We start from the raw sequence: 23158 nt of genomic DNA, 5'->3' as shown, positions 1-23158 counted from the left end.
TTGAATCGATCACAGGCTTTGCTGTCAAGAACTTTGCAAATCAGTAGGAGGAGTAAAGGAAGTGGATTTTTGCAGAAGTGAAGGAGAAGAAGAGAGACTTCATTCTAGAGAAGATATAAAATATGAATGACAGCAGAGAAAATATGAATGTATATGGCTTGTTTATGACACAATCACTAAGACTAGTTGATTAGAGCAAATGATTGGTTAAGAAAATATTGAAAAATGCTTATAAAAGTAGATAGACATAAATTACATAAACACCTGAATGCCATAAAAAGGATACTGGATTTGGCTATATTCACAAAAGGGTGGAAATAAAATTGAATGAGAAGTCGTTATGCCAAACAATAACAAAAGTAGCAAAAGCTAAAATTAATTAAATGCTTACCAAATATTTTACATGAATTGGTTCATTTAGTCTTAAGAAAAACACATGAAAAATGCTACTCAATTCTCTTTCCCCTTAAATTCACCCTCTTGACAGTGCTCCATTTACTGGTTTCCTCATTTTATATTAGTGAATTTCATTTTTAAACAATTACCAAATTATAGTGAAGTCAGGACCACTTTACAAGAAATTGATCTTTATGCCTAATTATACATAATTGATTTTAGTTAAATATCCCAAATTACTGTTTCTACTTGGAAGGGCCCTGTTTAGAATCACTGACGAGTTGCTTGTTTCACTGAAAACACAGATAATTTCTTCAAATTAAAAAGAAAAAGAGAGAGGAAGCCACATTGACATTTGCTATTCTGTGTTGGTGGTGTAGCTTTTTTCAGATGAACTCTCTCACTAAAAACTACAAAAATTCTGTATAAAAACACACAGAAATCTGCACAAAGTCCTTTAAGAACGAACAAAAACCAGGCAAAAATAGAATGCATGAGTAAACTCAGAAATTTATCCAACGAAATTATCTAATCTGTAGAATAGTGAGAGGACCACAGATGGTTGAACTAAAATGAATAGAGCCTCAGTGACCAGTAGGAGAATTCTTAATCTACCATACGTGTAACTGTAGAAAGAAAGGAAACAGATATTTTGGCAAATAACTCCTTGGCATATATTCGGCAAATATCAAAAGAGGCTAATTAAAATTCTGGTAGAATTTTTAAAATAAATTGACAAGTGGATTCTAAGATTTACATGTATATGCAAAGGATGTAGAATAGTCAGAACAATCTTAATAAAGACTTCTATCCAGGACATATACAGTTTTTCTACATATCACTAATAAAAAGACAACTTAAAAATGGCAGAGTGAGTGAGCCATATTGGCTTTCAATGACTACAGGATATTATGGGCCTGAAGATTTGTTTTATAGAACCTCAAGTTTGATATAAATATACAACCAAGAAACACTAGTATTGGCTAAAGAAAGAAAAATAGACCAATAGAATAGAAGGGAGATTACAGAACTAGACATACACACATATATGTTTAATTTATTTATGATAAGATCTCAAGCAAATCTATGGGCAAAAGAAACTTGCCACATGGTGCTGAACTGTATTTCCATATATTAAAAAATTAAACCAACTTTCTATGAAATGCAAAAATTAACTGAGTGGATTGTAAACCTAAACAGAGGGCTAAAACTATAAGTCTTCTAGAAGAATGCATTGGATAAATTCTTTGGGATTTTGGAACATGCAAATGTTTCCTAAAGAAGGCACAAAACATACAAAATGTGTTTTAAAATGATAAATTTATTTTATTAACATTGAAAACTTTTGCTCATCAAAGTACATGGAAAAAAATTTTAAAGTATGCTGGGTGTGGTGGCTCACGCCTGTAATCCCAGCACTTGGGGAGGCCAAGGCAGGTGGATCACGAGGTCAGGAGATGGAGACCATTCTGGCCAAAATGGAGAAATCCTGTCTCTACTAAAAATACAAAAAAAAAAAAAATTAGTTGTGCGTGGTAGCACGTGCCTGTAGTCCCAGCTACTTGGGAGGCTGAGGTAGGAGAATCGCTTGAACCCAGGAGGCACAGGTTGCAGTGAGCTGAGATCGCGCCACTGCACTCCAATCTGGTGACAGAGCATGACTCCATCTCAAACAAGTAAAATTAATTCATTAATTAATTAAAAGGTAGGTCAGAGACAGAAAAAAAAATCTGTATTATATGCAGACATGACAAGTGACTTCTATCCAGGACATATACAGTTTTTCTACATATCACTAATAAAAAGACAACTTAAAAATGGCAGAGTGAGTGAGACATATTGGCTTTCAATGACTACAGGATATTATGGGCCTTATATAAATATACACAGATACTACCACATTATTAAATAGTTCATTGACATTTTCATGAATAAACCAGAGAAGCAACATATTATATTGATTTTCAATCAAATCACTGGAGTCAAATAATTCCAAATTATATTTCTGCCATTTCCTCAAATGGTAAAATAGAGATGAGATTATCTATTTTATTTACTACTTTATGGACTTTCTGATAAAAAGAAAGGTGCATATTAAATAGTAGTTAAAAAAAATAACCAAAGGACATTAAATTAGTATACCAAAGGGATAGCTGAACCCCCATATTTATTATAGCGTTATTCATAATAGTCAATATATGGAATCAACCTAGATGTCCATCGAGAGATGCTTGAATAAAGAAAATGTGGTCTATATACACAATGGTATACTATTCGGTCATAAAAATAATGGAATCCTGTCATTCCCAGCAACATGGATAAACCTGCAGGATATCATATTAAGCGAAATAGGTCAGGCACAGAAAGATAAATACTGCATGTTCTCACTCATATGGGAGAACTAAATAAAATTTGAGCTCATGGAAGTAGTGAGTAGAACTGTGAATATTAGATGCTGGGAAGGGTAGGGAAAAGGAGGATAGGGACAGTTTGATTAATGGATACAAAATTATAGCTAGATAGAAGGAATGGTTTATGGTGTTCTACAACATTGTAAGGTGAATGTGGTTAACCATAATTTATTATATATTTTCAAAAAGCTAGAAGGAAGTATTCTGAATGTTCACAACACAAAGAAATGATAAATGCTTGAAGTGATGGATAAGTTAATTAATCTGATTTGATCCTTACATATTGTATAGATATATCAAAATATCACTTTGTATCTTATAAATATAATTGTGAACCAAAAAAGGCAAAAGGAAAAAATAAGTATTCTACACATTGAACAACAATAAAAAGACATTCAAATTGGCATATATGTATATCTGTTTAATAATTTTAGCTAAATTATATGCTTTATTGAGCATTCAGGTCTTTCATTTTATAATCAGTTTACACTCTCATTTCTCAATACAAGCAGTAAAGTTTCATTAGCATCCTGAGATCTCATAATTATCAATAATTACTATTTATTAAGTATAGTATACACTACCTTGTTGGTAGACACAAACTATTTTGAGACAATTTTTTGTTTGTTTGTTTTTGTTTTGGTTTTGAGATGGAGTCTCGTTCTGTCGCCCAGGCTGGAGTGCAGTGGTGCGATCTCGGCTCACTGCAAGCTCTGCCTCCCGGGTTCACGCCATTCTCCTGCCTCAGCCTCCCGAGTAGCTGGGACTACAGGTGCCCGCCACCACGCTTGGCTAGTTTTTTTTTTTTTTTTTTTTAAGTTGAGACGGAGTTTCACTGTGTTAGCCAGGATGGTCTCGATCTCCAGACCTCATGATCCACCCGCCTCGGCCTCCCAAAGTGCTGGGATTACAGGCGTGAGCCACCGTACCCAGCCCAATTTTGAGACAATTTATAGTAGGGTGAACACTTGGAAATAATGTTTTGACAATAAATCTATGGAGGATTCATCACAATGGAAGAAATTAATTGGAAGATTCAGAGGAAGATTCAGTTCTTTATCTGGATGGAATATGGTAGCAAAGGAAATTGTTCATGTTAGTAATCGATACAGAGCCTTTGCTTTTAAATGTTGTGTTATTGTGGACTACGCTGCGTTTGGAAATAACAGTCACCATCAATGCTAATAATTATCACAGTGACTACAGAAACAAGAAGAAAAACACTACAAAATAAAGTTTGACAATGTAAAACTAATAGCAACCCAGAATAAGCTTATATAAACACCTGCCTATTCAATGCCTTAAAAATTATTTACATTATTACATGTGTTAAACATTTGCCATAAATTATCATTCCAAATTTTATAAATACTAAGCCTTAACATTGACTATACATGTGTGCTTATCAGCTCACGTAACTTCATTATGTTTTAAAATTCCATTTATGAGAGCAAGGACTAGTTCAATTCTCTACATGGCAGGGGGTCAGAGATAGGGTTAAATTGACAGAGATTAATTTTCCAAACTCTATCAGAATTGAGTCTCAAAATAGGATTAAAGTTCACTTATTAAAAATGAAGAAAGTTATATCTGATTTAGCTCCTGCCTGCTTTTCTTTCCATGAGCAAAATTCTATTCTTCACAAATTCTACCCACTGGTGAGGATTACACAAATGGAGAAATATGTACTTTACATTGGAAAATATTCTGTCTACCCTCTGATCTAAACTGCTAACTAAATGTTTTACACTATTCTCTACTAGTCAGATTGGATCTCTTGTTATCTGTCCAAAATGGTAGCTGAAGTTACCATCATTGAATGCCATTGCAAAACCTTTTTAACATCACTCATCTTGGATTCAAACATCCCAGCATCCTTACAAATAAACTTTCCTATCTTGAAACTAAATTTGTTTATCGTAGCTTTTTTTTTTTTTTTGAGACAGAGTCTCGCTATCGTAGCTTTAATTTAGTCAAACTAAAAACAGTTTTTCTGACAATCACCTGTTTCTATGTCAAATTCACACTTGAAATGTGTCATTAACTAATAGTGTATAGCATAATAATTTTAACATTTCCTTGCGTTGATCAAAAATACACATTTAAAAATTTAGCAATAAATCTTATAGTTATAAAATTTGAATAAATCACTTTCTAATGGATGCATAAATCTTACATAACATTTCAAACTTGGGATTACAATTAAGAATACATTTTCATGTGGTTTTATATTATATTTTAATTCTTAATTTTACTTTTATGTTTGAAATTGAAGTTTGACCTTATGGCTAATGATTCTTATTTATACTCTATTTCACAATATTTGAGATATCTGAAAAATCAAGAATTTGTTTTTCTAAGGGCTCTTAAGTTTTGAAATATGATTGGCACACTCTACACCATATTTATTTGCAGTCTTAATGTAAATTTGCATTAGATGTGGGTTATTAAACTGCTTTGGGTATGACAACTATAATATTCCAAATGACATAAATTCCAAAATTCTGTTTGGAGTGAAATTCAAGAGCAATGAGAACTTGACATAATGGCTAATTTTATAATAATCACTGGTTGATAGGGCATTAGGAATATTAATTTTCTCTAGTTTTACTATGGCTCATTAGAACATAATATTGATTATGAATCCAGACTCATATTTCAAATAATATATATTAATATGCACAGTTGATCATGGTAGAAAAATATACATATACTGGTTTCTGAAGAGTTTTGAAGAAACCAATAATAAAATATTAGAAAATATGTATGAAATAAAGAGATAGATGGTGTATTAGTTCGTTTTCATGCTGCTGATTAAGACATACCTGAGAATGGGCAATTTGCAAAAGAAAGAGGTTTAATGGACCTACAGTGCCACGTGGCTGGGGAAGCCTCACAATCCTGGTGGAAGGCAAGGAGGAGCAAGTCACATCTTACATGGATAGCAGCAAGCAAAGACAGAGAGCTTGTGCAGGGGAACTCCTTTTTTTTTTACAACCATCGGATCTCCAGATACTTATTCACTATCATGAGAACAGCATGGGAAAGACGTGCCCCCATGATTCAATTACTTCCTACCGGGTCCCTCCCACAACATGTGCGAATTCAAGATGAGATTTGGGTGGGTACACAGTCAAGCCATATCCGATGGATAGACATAGACATATTTTATACATCTTTTAAATGTGATGCTTCCTGTACATGTTTGGCATGGGCTGTACATCTCAAACTATTGCAAAAAAAAAAAAAAACCCTATTATAGTTACCAAACCTTTATAGGGTAATCATTCTAGTTTGCTCAAGATAGCACCAGTTTATGCTCATGGGGTAGAATACAGAATATTGCTGAAGTATCTCAGTTCTCTCCAAATATTAAAATGCCATTTGTCCTGGATGTTTTAACCAAGTACTATTATTTATGGTTGCACTAAAACAAATAGGGATGAGTTTGATAAATCACCACTTGGTATTTTATATTCTGCCATCATCTTTTCCAGGAGTGTGAGATATAGAGTTATACATAACCAGAAAATTATTTTTAACATGAGGATAATATGGTAATATAACCAGTGATAACACACCTCTCTTTTCCAATGCTTTCCAGATGCAGATTTTATTGTATCAATCATTCAAAGACAGCTTGTAGGACTTTGAAGACCCAAGCAGACAAAAGGAGGTAATTCCTCCTTATTTCAGTTGGTATGCAGAGAAGCTACTAATAATGCTACTCTTCCAGCACAATGTTTCTGGGCTGCCAGTAGGAACCACAGGAAATTATGAGTTATGTCTATGTTATATATGAGAGGAAAATTGAGGCTACTAGTTTTGTCATAGGGTTTATAGATAATTGTCTGTATGTTCTTGCTATAGAGGTTTGGTCAATTATTGTGTGGTACAAAACAGTGGTCAGTGAACTATAGCTGGGAGCTGAATAAGGCCTTCCACCTATTTTTGTAAACAAAGTTTTATTGATATAGTGAAATCCACACATTTATGTTTGTCTATGGTTGCTTTCATGCTACAATAGCAGAGTTGAATCATTGTGATAGAGACCATAAGGCTCAAGAAGTCTAAAATATTTACTATCTAACTCTTTAAAGAAAAATTTGCCAGCCCTTGGTATAAATCTACAACTATTTACATATTTTACTATGCACTGATGAACATTTCTTATTCTACAATAAATACTTACTTTTTAATAAAACTAAGTTTCAAATTTGTTTCCCTAGAAAATCAATGATGAATATGTAGTTGCCCCTAAACTGTGCCACTATTAATGATCCACTGTAGGATATTAGTGACATTACTGACTGTATACAAACCAGAATGCATACATTAGTTGAGCAATCATCAGCATCTACTTTTAAAAATGTTAGTAAATATTTTAGAAGACTGTCTTCTGATGATGAGCTAGGTGCATAAGCCGAAGGTCTTCTTACATATCACTCTGTGAAGCATGTCTTTTCATTTATATCAAATGACTGTCCCAAAATTATTTTTCTCATTTTTTATTGCAAGTTCCTCTGTGCATACAAAAAGTAAAGTAAGTGATAGTTGTCAAAGTGTCAGCTCAGCTAGTAGGAAACTTCACTTACAGTTAAAAAATGCCAGCTTGGGCTGGGCGTGGTGGCTCACTCCTGTAATTCCAGCACTTTGGGAGGCCAAGGCAAGTGAATCACTTGAGGACAAAAGTTTGGGACCAGCCTGGCCAACATGGCGAAATCCCATCACTACTAAAAATACAAAAGTTAGCTGGCTGTGGTGGCATGCACCTCTAATTCCAGCTACTTGGGAGCGTAAGACAGGAGACTCACTGGACCTTGGGTGGCGGAGGTTGCAGTGAGCCAAGATTCACCACTGCACTCCAACCTGGGTGAAACAGTGAGACTCTGTCTCAAAAAAAAAAGAAAAAAATGTGAGCCATATTAATAAAAGCAGAAACTTCAGATTGATAATCAGTTAATTCCAGTAATGGTTTTCTTTTTCCCTCCAATTCATTAAATTAAAATAAAGTTTTGCAAGTTTATTCTGTCAAAGAGAAAACATCTGACAATATTGGTAGTGCCATTGAGAATTTGTGAATTCAGCAAAAAATATTCAAAAATAAAGTTATTGGTTCCTGCGGTGAAATTTTAAATATACATTTTGTTAAGTAAGTGGCATAATACATTGTTTTGATCAAATATAGAAAAATGTGGAGCAGAAAATATAGGAAATTATTGTGGTTCACACATAGTTCATATTTTGCTTCAAATCAGTCATGATATTCACACAACTAAAATAAAAATTGTAGCTGCAAAATTCACAAATAATTTTAAATACTTATAGAGTAATGGAACTAATTTGTTGTGACAAACCTATTATTGAAAAAATTGTAACATGGCATAATGTGCTTTTTTTCTTGCTTCTTTTCATCAACATTCAAAGTTTAGAAATGTTTAAGTCTCTAAAGAATGACTTTGAAAATGAATCTAAGGGTGCAGGGAAGCTTTGACATTTTAGTAACAGAATGCTCTACATTTAGCTGCATCTTGCTCCAAATCAGTTTCAAACATTTAATTAAACAGCTAAAAAAATTTAAGTACCAAAGAAATCAGTTTTGAACATTACAGTAAGTTGCATTTTTTAGATAAAGCATTGAAGTTTATTCCTCCATGATTCAAGAAAGACACTTAGCAAATTTAATAAGATTTCAAAAGCATATAAGATTTTAAATATTATAACAGTGCTTTGGAATAGCTGGGCTTGTGGGAAGCATTTGAGGGGGCTCCTAAATTTCAAGGATAAACTTACATACTAGAGCATAATGGAAATAAATTGAGAGAGTCGACAACTTTGCAGTATCTAAATTTAGCCAAACATTCTAAAGAATAATAAATAGAAATCATTTACTTCATGAATATCTTGGAAAATGTTATCTAGCAAACTGATTTTGAATAAGTAATATATAGAACTCCTATAAAAATATTTTATCCTTGAAGAGGTCTTTCACATCCCTTATAAGTTGTATTCCTAGGTATTTTATTTTCTTTGTAGCAATTGTGAATGGGAGTTCACTCATGATTTGGCTCTGTGTTTGTCTGTTATTGGTATATAGGAATGCTTGTGATTTTTGCACAGTGATTTTGTATCCTGAGACTTTGCTGAAGTTCGTTATCAGCTTAAGGAGATTCTGGGCTGAGACGATGGGGTTTTCTATATACAATCATGTCATCTGCAAAAACAGACAATTTGACTTCCTCTCTTCCTATTTGAAAACCTTTATTTCCTTCTCTTGCCTGATTGCCCTGGCCAGAACTTCCAACACTATGTTGAATCGGAGTGGTGAGAGAGGACACCCTTGTCATCTGCCAGTTTTCAAAGGGAATGCTTCCAGTTTTTGCCCATTCAGTATGATATTGGCTGTGGGTTTGTCTTAAATAGCTCTTATTATGTTGAGATACGTTCCATCGATACCTAGTTTATTGAGAGTTTTTAGCATGAAAGGCTGTTGAATTTTGTCGAAGGCCTTTTCTGCATCTATTGAGATAATCATGTGCTTTTTGTTATTGGTTCTCTTTATGTGATGGATGATGTTTGTTGATTTGCGTATGTTGAACTGGCATTGCATCTCAGGTATGAAGCCGACTTGATCATGGCAGATAAGCTTTTTGATGTGCTGCTGGATTCTCCTTGCCAGTATTTTACTGAGGATTTTTGCATCAATGTTCATCAGGGACATTGACCTAAAATTCTCTTTTTTTGTTGTGTCTCTGCCAGGCTTTGCTATCAGGATGATGCTGGCCTCATAAAATGAATTAGGGAGGATTCCCTCTTTTTCTATTGATCAGAATAGTTTCCGAAGGAATGGTACCAGCTCCTTTTTGTACTTATGGTAGAATTTGGCTATGGATTCATCTGTACCTGGACTTTTTTTGGCTGGTAGGCTATTAATTATTGCCTCAATTTCAGAACCTGTTACTGGTCTATTCAGAGATTCAAATTCTTCCTGGTTTAGTCTTGGGAGGGTGTACGTGTCCAGGAATTTATCCATTTCTTCTATGTTTTCTAGTTTATTTGCATACAGGTGTTTATACTATTCTCTGACGGTAGTTTGTATTTCTGTGAGATCAGTGGTGATATCCCCTTTATCGTTTTTTATTGCGTCTATTTAATTCTTCTCTCTTTTCTTCTTTAGTAGTCTGGCTAGCTTTCTATCTATTTTGTTGATCTTTTCAAAAAACCAGCTCCTGGATTCATTGATTTTTTTCAAAGTTTTTTGTGTCTCTATTTCTTTCAGTTCTGCTCTGATCTTAGTTATTTCTTGCCTTCTGCTAGCTTTTGAATGTGTTTGCTCTTGCTTCTCTCGTTCTTTTAATTGTGATGTTAGGGTGTCGATTTTAGATCTCTCCTGCTTTCTCTTGTGGGCATTTAGGGCTATAAATTTCCCTCTACACGCTGCTTTAAATGTGTCCCAGAGATTCTGGTACGTTGTGTCTTTGTTCTCATTGGTTTCAAAGAACATCTTTATTTCTGCCTTCATTTTGTGAAGGACCTCTTCAAGGAAAACTACAAATCACTGCTCAAGGAAATAAGAGAAGACACAAACAAATGGAAAAACCTTCCATGCTCATGGATAGGAAGAATCAATATCTTGAAAATGGCCTTACTGCCGAAAGTAATTTACAGATTAAATGTTATCCCCATCAAGCTACCACTGACTTTCTTCATAGAATTTGAAAAATCTACTATAAACTTCATATGGAACCAAAAAAGAGCCCACATAGCCAAGACAATCCTAGGCAAGAAGAAGAAAACTGGAGGCATCACGCTACCTAACTTCAAATTTTACTACAAGGCTACAGTAACCAAAACAGCATGGTACTGGTACCAAAACAGATATATAGACCAATGGAACAGAATGGAGACCTCAGAAATAACCACACATCTACCACCATCTGATCTTCGACAAACCTGACACACACAAGCAATGGTGAAAAGATTCCCTATTTCAGAAATGGTGTTGGGAAAACTGGCTAGCCATATGCTGAAAACTAAAACTGGACCCCTTCCTTACTCCTTATACAAAAATCAACTCAAGATGGATCAAAGACTTAAACTTAAAACCTGGAATCATAAAACTCCTAGAAGAAAACCTGGGCAATACCATTCAGGACATAGGCGTGGGCAAAGACTTCATATCTGAAACACCAAAAGCAATGGCAACAAAAGCCAAAATTGACAAATGGGATCTAACTAAACTAAAGAGCTTCCGCACAGCAAAAGAAATTGTCATCAGAGTGAACAGGCAACCTACAGAACAGGAGAAAAATTTTGCAATCTATCCATCTGACAAAGGGCTAATACCCAGAATCTACAAAGAACTTACAAATTTACAAGAAAAATGGAAGCAACCCCATCAAAAAATGGGCAAAGGATATGAACAGACACTTCGCAAAAGAATACCTTTATGTAGCCAGCAGGTATATGAAAAAATGCTCATCATCACTGGTCATTAGAGAAATGCAAATCAAAGCCACAATGAGATACCATCTTATGCCATTTAGAATGGTGATCATTAAAAAGTCAGGAAACAACAGATGTTAGAGAGGTTATGGAAAAATAGAAATGCTTTTACACTGTTGGTGGGAGTGTAAATTAGATCAACAATTGTGGAAGACAGTGTGGTGATTCCTCAAGGATCTAAAACCAGAAATACCATTTGACCCAGCAATCCCATTGCTGGGCATATACCCAAAGGATTATAATCATTCTACGATAAAGACACATGCACACGTATGTTTATTGCAGCACAATTCACAATAGCAAAGACTTGGAACCAACCAAATGTCCATCAATGATAGACTGGATAAAGAAAATGTGGCACATATACACCATGGAATGCTATGCAGCCATAAAAAAAAAAAAAAAAAAAAAAAGGATGATTTCATGTCCTTTGTAGGGACATGGATGAAGCTGGAAAGCATCATTCTCAGCAAACTATCACAAAATCAGTAAACCAAACTCTGGAAGTTCTCAGTCATAAGTGGGAGCTGAACAATGAGAACACATGGACACAGGGAGGGGAACATCACATATTGGGGCCTGTTGGGGGTGGGGGGCTAGGGGAGGGATAGCATTAGGAGAAATACCTAATATAGGTGACGGGTTGATGGGTGAGCAAACCACCATGGCACATGGCATACCTATGTAACAAAATTGCCCATCCTTCACATGTAACCCAGAACTTAAAGTGTAATTTAAAAATATATATTTTATCTGCATATTTTATATCAAAAAAGATTTAATAATATCTTCCTTTAGCAGACTTTTTTTAAAGAAATTAACAGAAACCTCAACATGTGTTCAGTGAAAATGTCCATAATTTAAAATTTAATGGTTAAGAAGTGTCAAATAAAGACATGAACAATTTCAAATTCATTAGTCATAAATGCAAGTCTGAAGAAAGATGTAAGTAATTTTATGGTGAAAAGCATATGAACTGTTGTTCGGACTCTTATGCTATAAAACATTTAGCAGTAGTATGATTTAATTGTATTAACCAAATTGACTTATTAAACTTTACTATAAAAGAGTTCAGTATATATAACTTCTAAAATTGCATTTTTCAATAATAAATATTTCACATTTAATTTGAAATACATAGACAAGACTAAGGTTATTTGTGTATATGTATGTATATATATATATATGCATTTTTTACCTGAAAATTGCTCATCACATTCACAAATGAAACTATTTGAAGTAATATTGCTGCAGTTTCCATGGAAACAGACATGTGGTTGACATTGGCCAATTATTTCTGAGCAATTCTTTCCTATAACAATGAAAAAAAGTGTTTTTTTTACATTGCATATCAGTATTATAACCATCAGTTTTCTCTCAATTCTTTAATAATGAAAGTATCAAATTCTGACAAATGTAATTTCAGTTATGAAATCATGTTATACGATGATGCATTTAAATTGAAATAAAAATTAATTTTGATATTTTACATAAGTTTTTCATCTTCTGACCCCAGATTATAATATCCAAATATTTTTTCTGGCTAGTAGTATTTGAGCTTTATTTAATTTACATAATATTTTAAAATTTTAATTGTATTTTCATGATAGATAACATTCATACATTTAAGTACCAGTTTTTCAACATACACTGATAGTATTGCAGTGAAATTTACAAAATGACACATTCAAATGTGTATTGTTTCTCAGACTTACCCCCTAGCCAAGGGAACAATTCAAAAGGAGAAATGGCTGCCTGGATTCTCAGAATATGTGCACAAACTTCCAAATTCAACACTTCTTTGTACTTGCTGGCATATCAAATTTTCCAAATCTCACTTACACATACTATTGTGGTCCCATTATATCAGTTATATACGTATATATGTGTGTGTATATATACACACACATATATACGTATATATATACACATATATACGTATATATATATATACACACATATATATGTATACACATAGCCTTCCATAATGTACTCATTCTATGCATATTTAATCATCTTATAATACCCTAGTAGAGGAATGTGCCTTGAAAATCCCAGGGCATAGCAAGTGGACAAATGTTGTTACAAACCAACTGCATGTAATTTGGCAATATGTTTTTTTTTCCCAGTTTAATTAAGCTCTTAATTTAATTTATGAGCAGTTTTTGCCATTATCATTGATGTCTTTCAAATTCCTTATATACTGACATCCCTGCCTCACTAACGCAGAACTCTTTTTTCTTCATTTGCCTCCAAGCAACCCTAAATGTAATGAAAATATAAATAATGAAAATATAAATAAAAACATTGTGTTTCAAAAGGTTTTCCATGCATAAAAATTAAATTAACAGTATAATGCTCAATAGGCTACACCCTAATTAAAACTTAGTGAGTTTTATGAGCTAAATTGTGCCCACCCACCCTTGCCAAATTCATATGTTGAAGTCCTAAACCTCAGCATCACAGAGTATCTATATTTGGAGATAATATCTTTAGAGAAGTACGCAATTAAGGTTAAATAAGGTCAGTGGGGTGCGTCCTAATCCAATGTGACTGGTGTGCTTTGAAGAGGAGAACATTTACACACAGATACATACAGAGAAATGACAATGTAAAGACACAGGGAGAAGACAGCAGTCTATGGACCAAGCAAATAGATCTCAGAAGAAACCATATCTGCCAATCTTTGACTTTTGGCATCTAAAACTCTGAGAAAATAAGTTTCTGTTTAAGCCATCCAGTCTATGGTACTTTGTTATGACCGCTCTAGCAAACTAATGGAGTAAGCATTCTCGATTGTTTTGACAATTCTATATATTTCATTATCTTCTTTGATTTTTTAAATTGAAGTAATTATTTATAATTAAAGTGGCAAATGGAGTATTCTTCATGTTATAAAAATAAGTAAGCACTATTTAGATATTTTATAGTGCTCAAAGCTTAATGATTTAAAGCACCTATGGCAGAAAGAAAGAAAGAAAGAAAGAGAGAGAGAGAGAGAGAGAGAGAAAGAAAGAAAGAAAGAAAGAAAGAAAGAAAGAAAGAAAGAAAGAAAGAAAGAAAGAAAGAGAAAGGAAGAAAGGAGGGAAGGAAGCAAGGAAGGAAGGAAGGAAGGAAGGCAGGAAGGAAGGAAGGAAGGAAGGAAGGAAGGAAGGAAGGAAGGAAGGAAGGAAGGAAGGGAAGGAAGGAAGGAAATCGAGTAGGAAGCAAACCATTCTATGCAGTTATAATAAAACCACTAAAATAATATCCCATGAACTATGAATGCATAATGCAAATTAATATTCTGACAATGGTAGAAATTTTCTGGCCAAATATTCTTTAAAACTCTTTGGACAGGTGAAAATGGATGCTTTAAAGACTGTCTATTAAATTTCTTTATCTTTCACTCCAAATCAGCAATTTGAGTGTTTTCACATTTTCTCTAGCCTGCCTTAACTTTAATCACCTGATATACCCCAGCGGAAAGAAGAGGTATAACTTGCACCTTCTATCACCAATGCCAGTACAGTCAAATGAGAATTTGATCCACGTTATAGAGACAATATATTCAGTGGCTATTATTGGTATTAACTTCTATAATGATCTTGGTACTGAGCTATCAATTTCAAAATGACTATTTGAAAGATTGGATTAGGTGAATTTTACAGCCTACAATGGCTTATTGAGGTCTTCTATTACATCTTTTTATTTTATTTTATTTTTTGAAACAGAGTCTCGCTTCATCACCCAGGCTGGAGTGCAACGGCACGATCTCAGCTCACTACAAACTCTACCTCCTGGTTCAAGGGATTCTTCTGCCTCAGCCTCCCAAGTAGCTGGGATTACAGGCACCCGCCATTATGCCCGGCTAATTTTTGTATTTTTGTAGAGACGGGGTTTCACCATGTTGGCCAGGCTGATCTTGAACTCCTTACCTCAGGTGATCCGCCCGCCTCGGCCTCCCAAAGCGCTGGGATTACAGGCGTGGGCGGCCTTCAAGTCGGCTCCCGTTACATCTTATCACACAGCCTCTTTAAACTTGGCTCCAATGGAGTCAGCCTCAGGCACAGGGGAGAAGGAATCCCCCTAAAGCCTGCCTAACAAAATTACAGTTAAATCCCTGCAGGTGATCTGCTCTAGACATATCTCTGTCTAACCTTCCTTCCTCTTTTATGACCAAAATACATACCAATCTGCTGTTTTCCTATGCTATTATTATCAGCTGTGTCAAATATTTCTCTTTGTTAGATCATCGTGGTCTTATTTCACTTGTAACTCTCCATGCCAGGTCTGTCAAACCCTCAAATAAATTCTTTCACAAGTTTCCAAGCTTTAAATGTTCCCTACATTTTTTCAATCTGTCTCCTCAATTTCCTCCGATGACCCCAGATTCCTCTACTGTATTCTCAAGTAGAGAGAGTTTTATTCCCTTCAAACTTCATTTTAGCCTCAGGCAGCATCATTTACATTTTTTTTTAGATTGCCTTTCCTCTGGCTTAATTACTCACCAAACATCTTTTTACAACCTTTTCTGATTATTGCCTCTTATTGAGCTTATTACAACCCGTTATTAATTATAACTTCTTTCCATTCTTGTCACTATCACCTATAAATCACCATTTGGATGCCATACCAACATCCATTTAAAACATTGCTCTTGGCTCACAATTATCTGTTCCTCTCCAATTCTGCCAAGCAGCTTCAATGACTTCCCTTCAACCATAGTTCCCTAACTTCCTCTACTGAGATGTGTACTTCATTTTCAAGTTATCACCTATCTAAATACCATAATCTTGGGAATTCATTCAGTTACTAAAATCTTTTATATTATTCTGATAATCTTATGTTTTAATGTATGAGACATTAAGAATGGATGTTGGGAAAGATGTAAATATAGATATTTCCCTATTAAACATATTTCTAAGAGCCCTCTTTCAGTTAAGCAAAAAGCTTATTTTGGAGGATCCCTGATAGGATTTGTATATGTCCAGAATCTATATTTAGCCAAATTTAAGGAATCTATTAAATTTTTTATTTTTATTTATTTATTTATTTATTTATTTATTTATATTTTTTTTGAGACAGAGTCTCGCTCTCTTGCCCAGGCCGGACTGCAGGGGTGCTATCTCGGCTCACTGCAAGCTCCACCTCCTGGGTTCACACCATTCTCCTGCCTCAGCCTCCTGAGTAGCTGGGAGTACAGGCACACGCCACCATGCCCAGCTAATTTTTTTTTTTTGTATTTTTAGTAGAGACGGGGTTTCACCATGTTAGCCAGGATGGTCTCAATCTCCTGACCTCGTGATCCACCGGCCTCGGCCTCCCAAAGTGCTGGGATTATAGGCATGAGCCACCGCGTTTAAAATGTAGTTTGATTTCTACATTTATAACATTTGTAACAGTTTATAAATACACTGTTTCTCTATTTTAATAAAATTATATATTTTAAACAATCTTACCTGTAAATGGTTGGTGACAGACACATTCATATGCTTGCTCATCCAAATTTTCTCTTTTATTAATGCAACTGCCATTATTTTTACATGGTTTAAAAGAACATGCATCAAGTTCCTGGCAGTATTTTCCAGAAAATGGAGGCTGGCAATGGCAGTTATATGTCTTGCTCCAAGCTTCACTAAGACATTTACCATGACCAGAGCAAAATTCTGAACTCAGAGATTCCTGGCAGAACTGCTGTTTCACTGTCACATTTAGTCGAAGTCCCAGTGGACAAGGTGATGGACCACTTGCCATAACTGTGATAAAATAATGTGTCCCAACACTCAGCCACTTAGAATTAACAGTGTGCATTCCTTTTAGTCTGCAACCAAAAAGTAACTGATCTTCCGTTGTGGTATTTTGCACACAGTCAATGAAAGATGTTTCAGAAACATTCATCAAATTTATTTCTGGAAATTGAAGAGATGGTTCAGAAGAAATTACAAGGATATCTCCTAATTGAATTTGCAAAGGGCAAATCTGGGGAACAGCTTGATTGCCTGAAGTATCTATTTTAGTGTTTACACCCAAAAACCAGCAATCTCTGTAGAAGTCCAAGCAGATGTTTTCTGTTAGTGTCCAATTTACCACATATGATGAGGGTTGTGGATGCCATTCTTCCACCAATTGCCGTCTACATGTTTTTCCATTTATGAAAGAGCTGTGAAAAACCATCAGGCTCAGAATGATGATTGATTTGTCAGTCATTTTCGGGTAACTGTATTTTACAGTTTATCGTAAAGAATTGCTGCAAAATGGTGTTTTAAGTATTGCTGGAGATTTCCAAGCAAAGTTGTTAGGGATTCCTGGGAATTGGAATTGGCCTTTTTTCTGCCCCCAAAGTAGCTTTGATGACAATGTGCTTTGATGGAGAAACAGGAATTCAAATGTTGTAAATATTCCTTTAAACAGAAAAAGACATATATTGTTAGTGAAGTTTTCCCTAAATTAATAATATAGAAAATGCTAGCTCTTTCTATAGATTTCATAAGAGCCTACACTGCAAAGATAGTGTCACCAGCAGCTGGGGACCTTCTTTGGGAAAGAAGGCCAAGAAAAACATGATCAAGATATGTTGATCTGGTCAAGCTTTACATAGTCACCTGATTTTGCAAAGTTCTGGTTTCGTGACATAATTAAGCCAGCAACTTACTGCGGTCTTTTGTGTTTTCTCTTTACACCAAGCTTCAATCTAATCAAAACACAGCACAGCCAAGATTCTTTTACAGATGGTTTCAATTTTCTTGGGAGATAAGCATTCCTCTTCTGATTAGTTTTCAAAAAACACCTTTAAAACATAGAAGAGTAGAAATCATTTAAATATATTTTTCATGTAATATTTTATATAAAAATAAGCCTTAAAATGCCTGATAGTGATAATCATGTTCCTTTTATGATAATCAAGAGGATGGGAACTCCCATATAAAATTCTGTTGTGCAAATGACTAAACCTAGAATGAGTCTTCATTGACTTCTGTAGGAATGGTGGAAGGTGCCAGATAAAGAGGGAAAAGAAAGTCAAAAAGCAGTAATGAAAAGATTATAAATACAAGTAAAATGGTAGTAACTGAAAGGAGGAGTCAACCCATCAATTCTGTTGTTCCAGAGGGCAAGAAAACATAAAGGATTTCTGAGTTTAATATATTGACCTATTTTTTTAAAAAAGGTAACTACCAATTATTGAAGGTTTGCTCTGTACAAATCACTCTACTACTTGATTAACAAATAAACTGCAATTCTCACAATTAAACTCAAATTTTGAGAGGAAAGGTAAATGACGTTAGTGAAAAAAAGGTGTTCTTTGGATCTCAGTTATGTTATTCATTCATTTAATGTCCTTAGGCAACCTGAGATTTAATTCTCTCCACTTTCAAATAGGTACACCAGGGAGAAGTACACCTAATTAACAAGGTAGTATTGAAGATTGAATGACTATGTAAACATATATGAGTCACTCAATAAATAGTAGCTTTTATTTTTGTTATTGTATAATTTCATCCAGCAGGTAAGTGGTATATGTTGGATTAAAATTCAGGTTTGTCAGATTCAAAATATCAGCATTTTCTACTGTACCATAAAGATCAATTAAATGTTGTTAAATTATGTTATGCCATTATATAATTTATTTGTTAATTCATATCAAATCTTTATGGTAAGTCTAATATCTTGATGGGTATTTTAGATCAGGCAGAAATCAAATTTCAATTATAAATTACCTCTTTGCAATTTCAGTTCTGCATATTATAAATCTAGGAAATATAAATTCATGTGACAAATAACACAAATATGCATATAGAAAGATAAAATACAACTTCTAAGTAATTAAATGTTCTACATAATCATGTCAATTTCAAATATATTAATCACCTTGTTAATTTTATAGATTTAAATTATCAATCTTGCTAAAGGCTTAAAAAATAATTCAAACAAGTACATTTGAGTGCAATCTATGTGCAAGGCAATATGCTCAGTACCAGGATTCATCAATAATCAGTTGGAATAAGGCCTCAATGGAAGGAATTAAGAACTCAATGAAGGAGACATATCATTAGACAAGCATCATCAAATTGCTATCAACAAAATAGTCTAATGGTCTATGAGACATGTAGCAAGGACATTTAGTCCAATCCAGGAAACAAAATCTAAGCTAAAATGATAAAATGGAATCACCTGGGAAAATTGCCAAAGGAAAAATGTTCCAGGAGAGAGCATCTATATCTAAAGATTTTGAGGTGAATGTGACACTGGATGCCTTTAAGGAAGTAAGAGAAGTGGAGCTTTCTCATCAAAGAGGGAAAAGGAATTACAATTAAAGATAAGCACTCGATTTAGGAAAAGATTATATCAAGAAGGAGCAGCCATTCTCAGCAAAGGAGCTCATATTTTATTCAAGAGCAATGAAGAGCCTCTTGAAGATTTCATATAGATGACTAACAAAAAAAAGAAAGAAATCCTTACTTAACTTTGTCCATAGGTTCTTGGAAACTGCGATTTCAAGCAAAACAACATATGACAAAATCAATTTTGTTCTCCCTTCAATGTTATAATGAAAAGACAGAGAAGGAAAAGACGTTGAGGACCAACATGTTGTGTGTCGTTTTGCTTAAAGTCACAATTTTGATGAACCTGTCAATTACATTGAGAACTCACTATAATTTAATAGCATTAGTCTAGTTTCAGGGTGAGGAACATATTGGTGAATGCAATTAAAAGAACTGAGACACTTGTGGAGGAGACAACAACACTAATGTAGTGAAACAATAATGAAGACGGATTAGTACAGAGGCAATACAAAGATAACACTCATGGAGTCCATAAATATTGAAATGGTAGAATTACTACATCTCCAGGGCTGTTGACCTAAAGAGAAGAAAATCCAGGAAGACCAGTTGGAGCAATAAGATGGCAAGGCAAGGAAGAGGGGAGAAGTCTGATTCACTTATGCATACACTCAATTTCAGGTCTATCTGAGTGATTGTCTAGCACAAGTGTTCAGAAATCACAAGAGAGAAAGTGAGGTTTTAGAGAAAGATATGAATCACTAGGCAATATTGAAATACTTTTTTACCTGTAAATCACAAATTTACAGTAGTAGCAACCTGCACAGGTGTATTATTTTCCCAGTAGCTTAGTTGAAAAGGATACACTAAAGATTAAATAGCAAATAAGTTAAACACAGTCACAAATTTATTTCCGCATGTAAATGCGAGGAAACAAATTGCATTTGCATTGAAGCAAAATTAGGCCTATGTGACATTTTTAGACTGACTGCAGATGTGAGCTCGCATTATTGTGGGGCTAATCCCATGGTTCTTAGAGCACGCTGTGTCTCTAATTATTGTGCATTTATGTTTTCAAAGAGAAAGTGGCTTGATGCATTGCATTTCCGCCTTGTAAAAATTAAAATAAATGAAAATAGCAGCAAAGGAAAAAAAAACACTAACAGAAAAACATCTATGAAGTCACTGTATATCTATACATGCTGAATACAAAAATGCTTTGGATTTTATTGGGAACTAGAGTAATATAAGCATTATAAATTTGAAAAAGGTGATGTAATTTTGACCCAAAAGGTATGATGTTATGTGTCTCAGCTTTTCATTTATAAAGACATTCTTCAAACCCTGTCAAAATAGCAAGCCAAAGGGCATTCTCCTCAATTCTAAACACACATATTGATTAAAATCAGGAAGTGATTTTATCCCAGGTGATATTATCATTAACATCTTATAAACTCTTGAGCCAAGAAGCCCAGAAACCCAGAACTATGATGGAGTGGAGCCATTGACAGCATTGCACATAATTACAACCATAACATCACTTGATAGGTTACATTACCAGAAAAATATTTCACAGGAAAATATGTGTAATTTCAGAACTGTATGAACTGTATCACTTTTATAGTAGCTTTGTAGTTAGGTTATTCTAACAAATAAAGCCCAACTTAAATTCAGTAGTTAAGAAAACATGAACAATATTTCTTCCTTTCACAAATAGCTATCATCTTAAATGACATCTTTTAAAAAAACAAGGTAATAGGTTTAAACAAAAAATTTTATATAAGCCGAAAAATAATTTGAATAGAACATGCTCATTATAATAGTTGGCATATAATAGGCATTCAATTAAAGATAGTTGAGTAGAGATTGGAGATGATGGATGTAATTTATTTCTATTTGCACTCAATAGACAATATTATGAACTGTGGAAGCCTTTAATAAGCTTGTAGTTGATTCTATATACCTGATATTTTTCATGTTTCACTTGTTTAAGAAGTATGGCCTCCACAATAAGCGGCTTTTTATTTGTATAAATTATACATTGTACTTTCAAAACATATACAAAGAGGAAAATTAGAAATAGAAGAGATAAGTACTCATAATTTATGCCTGTGCTCTAGAAAGTAAGCAACAAATTTTACCTACCACAGATTGGACTAAAATTATAGGAGGGGAGTGAAAATGTGTGTTTCAGAAATGCTACCAGCAGTGTGAATGATGAACATTTTAGCAAGGAGACAAGAAAAGGGAAAAAAAAATAGTAAATTTTAAAATAAAACTGAGAGTACTAGAGAAGAGATAGCTGATTTATTAATACTTTTTAAGGGAGCAGTGACTGACTTTATCGATTATGCTCCTACTATTGAGAGACACCAGTCCTTCTTTAGTACACTGTCTTGATTATGACAATGATCCTGTGAGGTAAATAGTCACGGCCCCATTTTAAAAATGAGAAAACTTAAGTCACCATAGTGTCCAAAGAAATAAAAATAAAAAGAGTAAAAAATAAAAAATAAAATGAGAAAACTGAAGCACAGAAAGATTAAGGACTTGCCCAAGCTCACACAATCAATAAGCAGTGGTGCATGTATTGACCTGACTCCAAAACACATGCTCTCAGTCACATTTAATATCTCATACACAAATGCACACACCCAGTTAGGCTTCTGAGGCAAAGGAGGCAGGTAATTTAGGAGAAAGAATATTCACAACATGATTGCCAATAAGGCATAGGATTAAACAAAGTGGCTTAGGCAAAAGATGATAGACAATCCTGGGGAACAATAATATTCAAGAGACAAGTGAAAGAAGGTATCTCAAATTATCCTTGCATTTTGTTAAGAAAAACAAAGAAAAAGGTTTTCAGAATTTTTAGAGTTGGCACTTTTATAAATTATGAAGTGAGTTTTCTATATTTGATATCATAATGGTGGTAAACTCAGTAACTGGTCAGTTGATGCTATAAGAGGAGGTAGATTTGAGTGGTGTGGTGGGATTAAGGGAGAGAAAAATCAAATTTAAAAAAATCTTTGAAAAAATTGTCTATGGAAGAAGAGTAATTAAGTAAACAAGTTGCCAAAATAGAGTTAAAATCTTATTTACTACATCAACTTCTTCATAAAGCTGTGTTTAAACTCAGATCTCTAGCTTGAGCACCACTCCACAAGTGCCTTCACATTATAGTATCCTTTTTGAAGAAGAAATAATAGGCAGAAATGTACCATCATTCAATTCCCTCTTATTTCTGAATCCCAGGTTTATGTAATCCGAAAGTAAAAAAACAGTCAGGAATGAAGTGATTGTAGGGAATGTGCAAGGGTCAGTGATGTCAGGAGGCAGAAAGAGCCACAAGACTGTCACAGATGAGCTGAAGAATGAAGTGCATTTTGGATTACGCTTGGGGGTGGGGGAAGGTCAGAACTTTTTGTTTTGCTCATTACTCAGCTACTTACAAATGTATAATTTTATAATGCTTTTTAACATGCTTAAATGTTTAATATGTCAGTATTTTAAAAATATTTTCCTTTTTAATCCACACACTCTATGAGTAGGCCGCAGAAATTTTAAATAGCTGTATTAAAGAGT

General features: G+C 34.2%; 1 protein-coding gene across 1 annotated transcript in view; it reads right to left on the bottom strand.

Annotated features, from left to right (window-relative positions):
• The window catches only part of EYS (eyes shut homolog), a 2088383-nt gene that overhangs the window by 1792986 nt on the left and 272239 nt on the right, over nucleotides 1-23158 (bottom strand). Inside the window, exons 4-6 of the mRNA XM_063618766.1 lie at nucleotides 17947-18081; nucleotides 16754-17695; nucleotides 12511-12624 (exon numbers count right to left, since the gene is read on the bottom strand). Coding sequence (XP_063474836.1) covers nucleotides 12511-12624; nucleotides 16754-17501 — 862 coding nt within the window. The 5' untranslated portion in view covers nucleotides 17502-17695; nucleotides 17947-18081. The remainder of the gene's footprint in view (nucleotides 1-12510; nucleotides 12625-16753; nucleotides 17696-17946; nucleotides 18082-23158) is intronic.

The sequence above is a fragment of the Symphalangus syndactylus genome, chromosome 2, assembly GCF_028878055.3.
Source record: "Symphalangus syndactylus isolate Jambi chromosome 2, NHGRI_mSymSyn1-v2.1_pri, whole genome shotgun sequence".
NCBI classification, from domain to species: domain Eukaryota; kingdom Metazoa; phylum Chordata; class Mammalia; order Primates; family Hylobatidae; genus Symphalangus; species Symphalangus syndactylus.
Note: the sequence above shows the minus strand (reverse complement) of the source record. Positions and strands in the feature narration are given on the sequence as shown.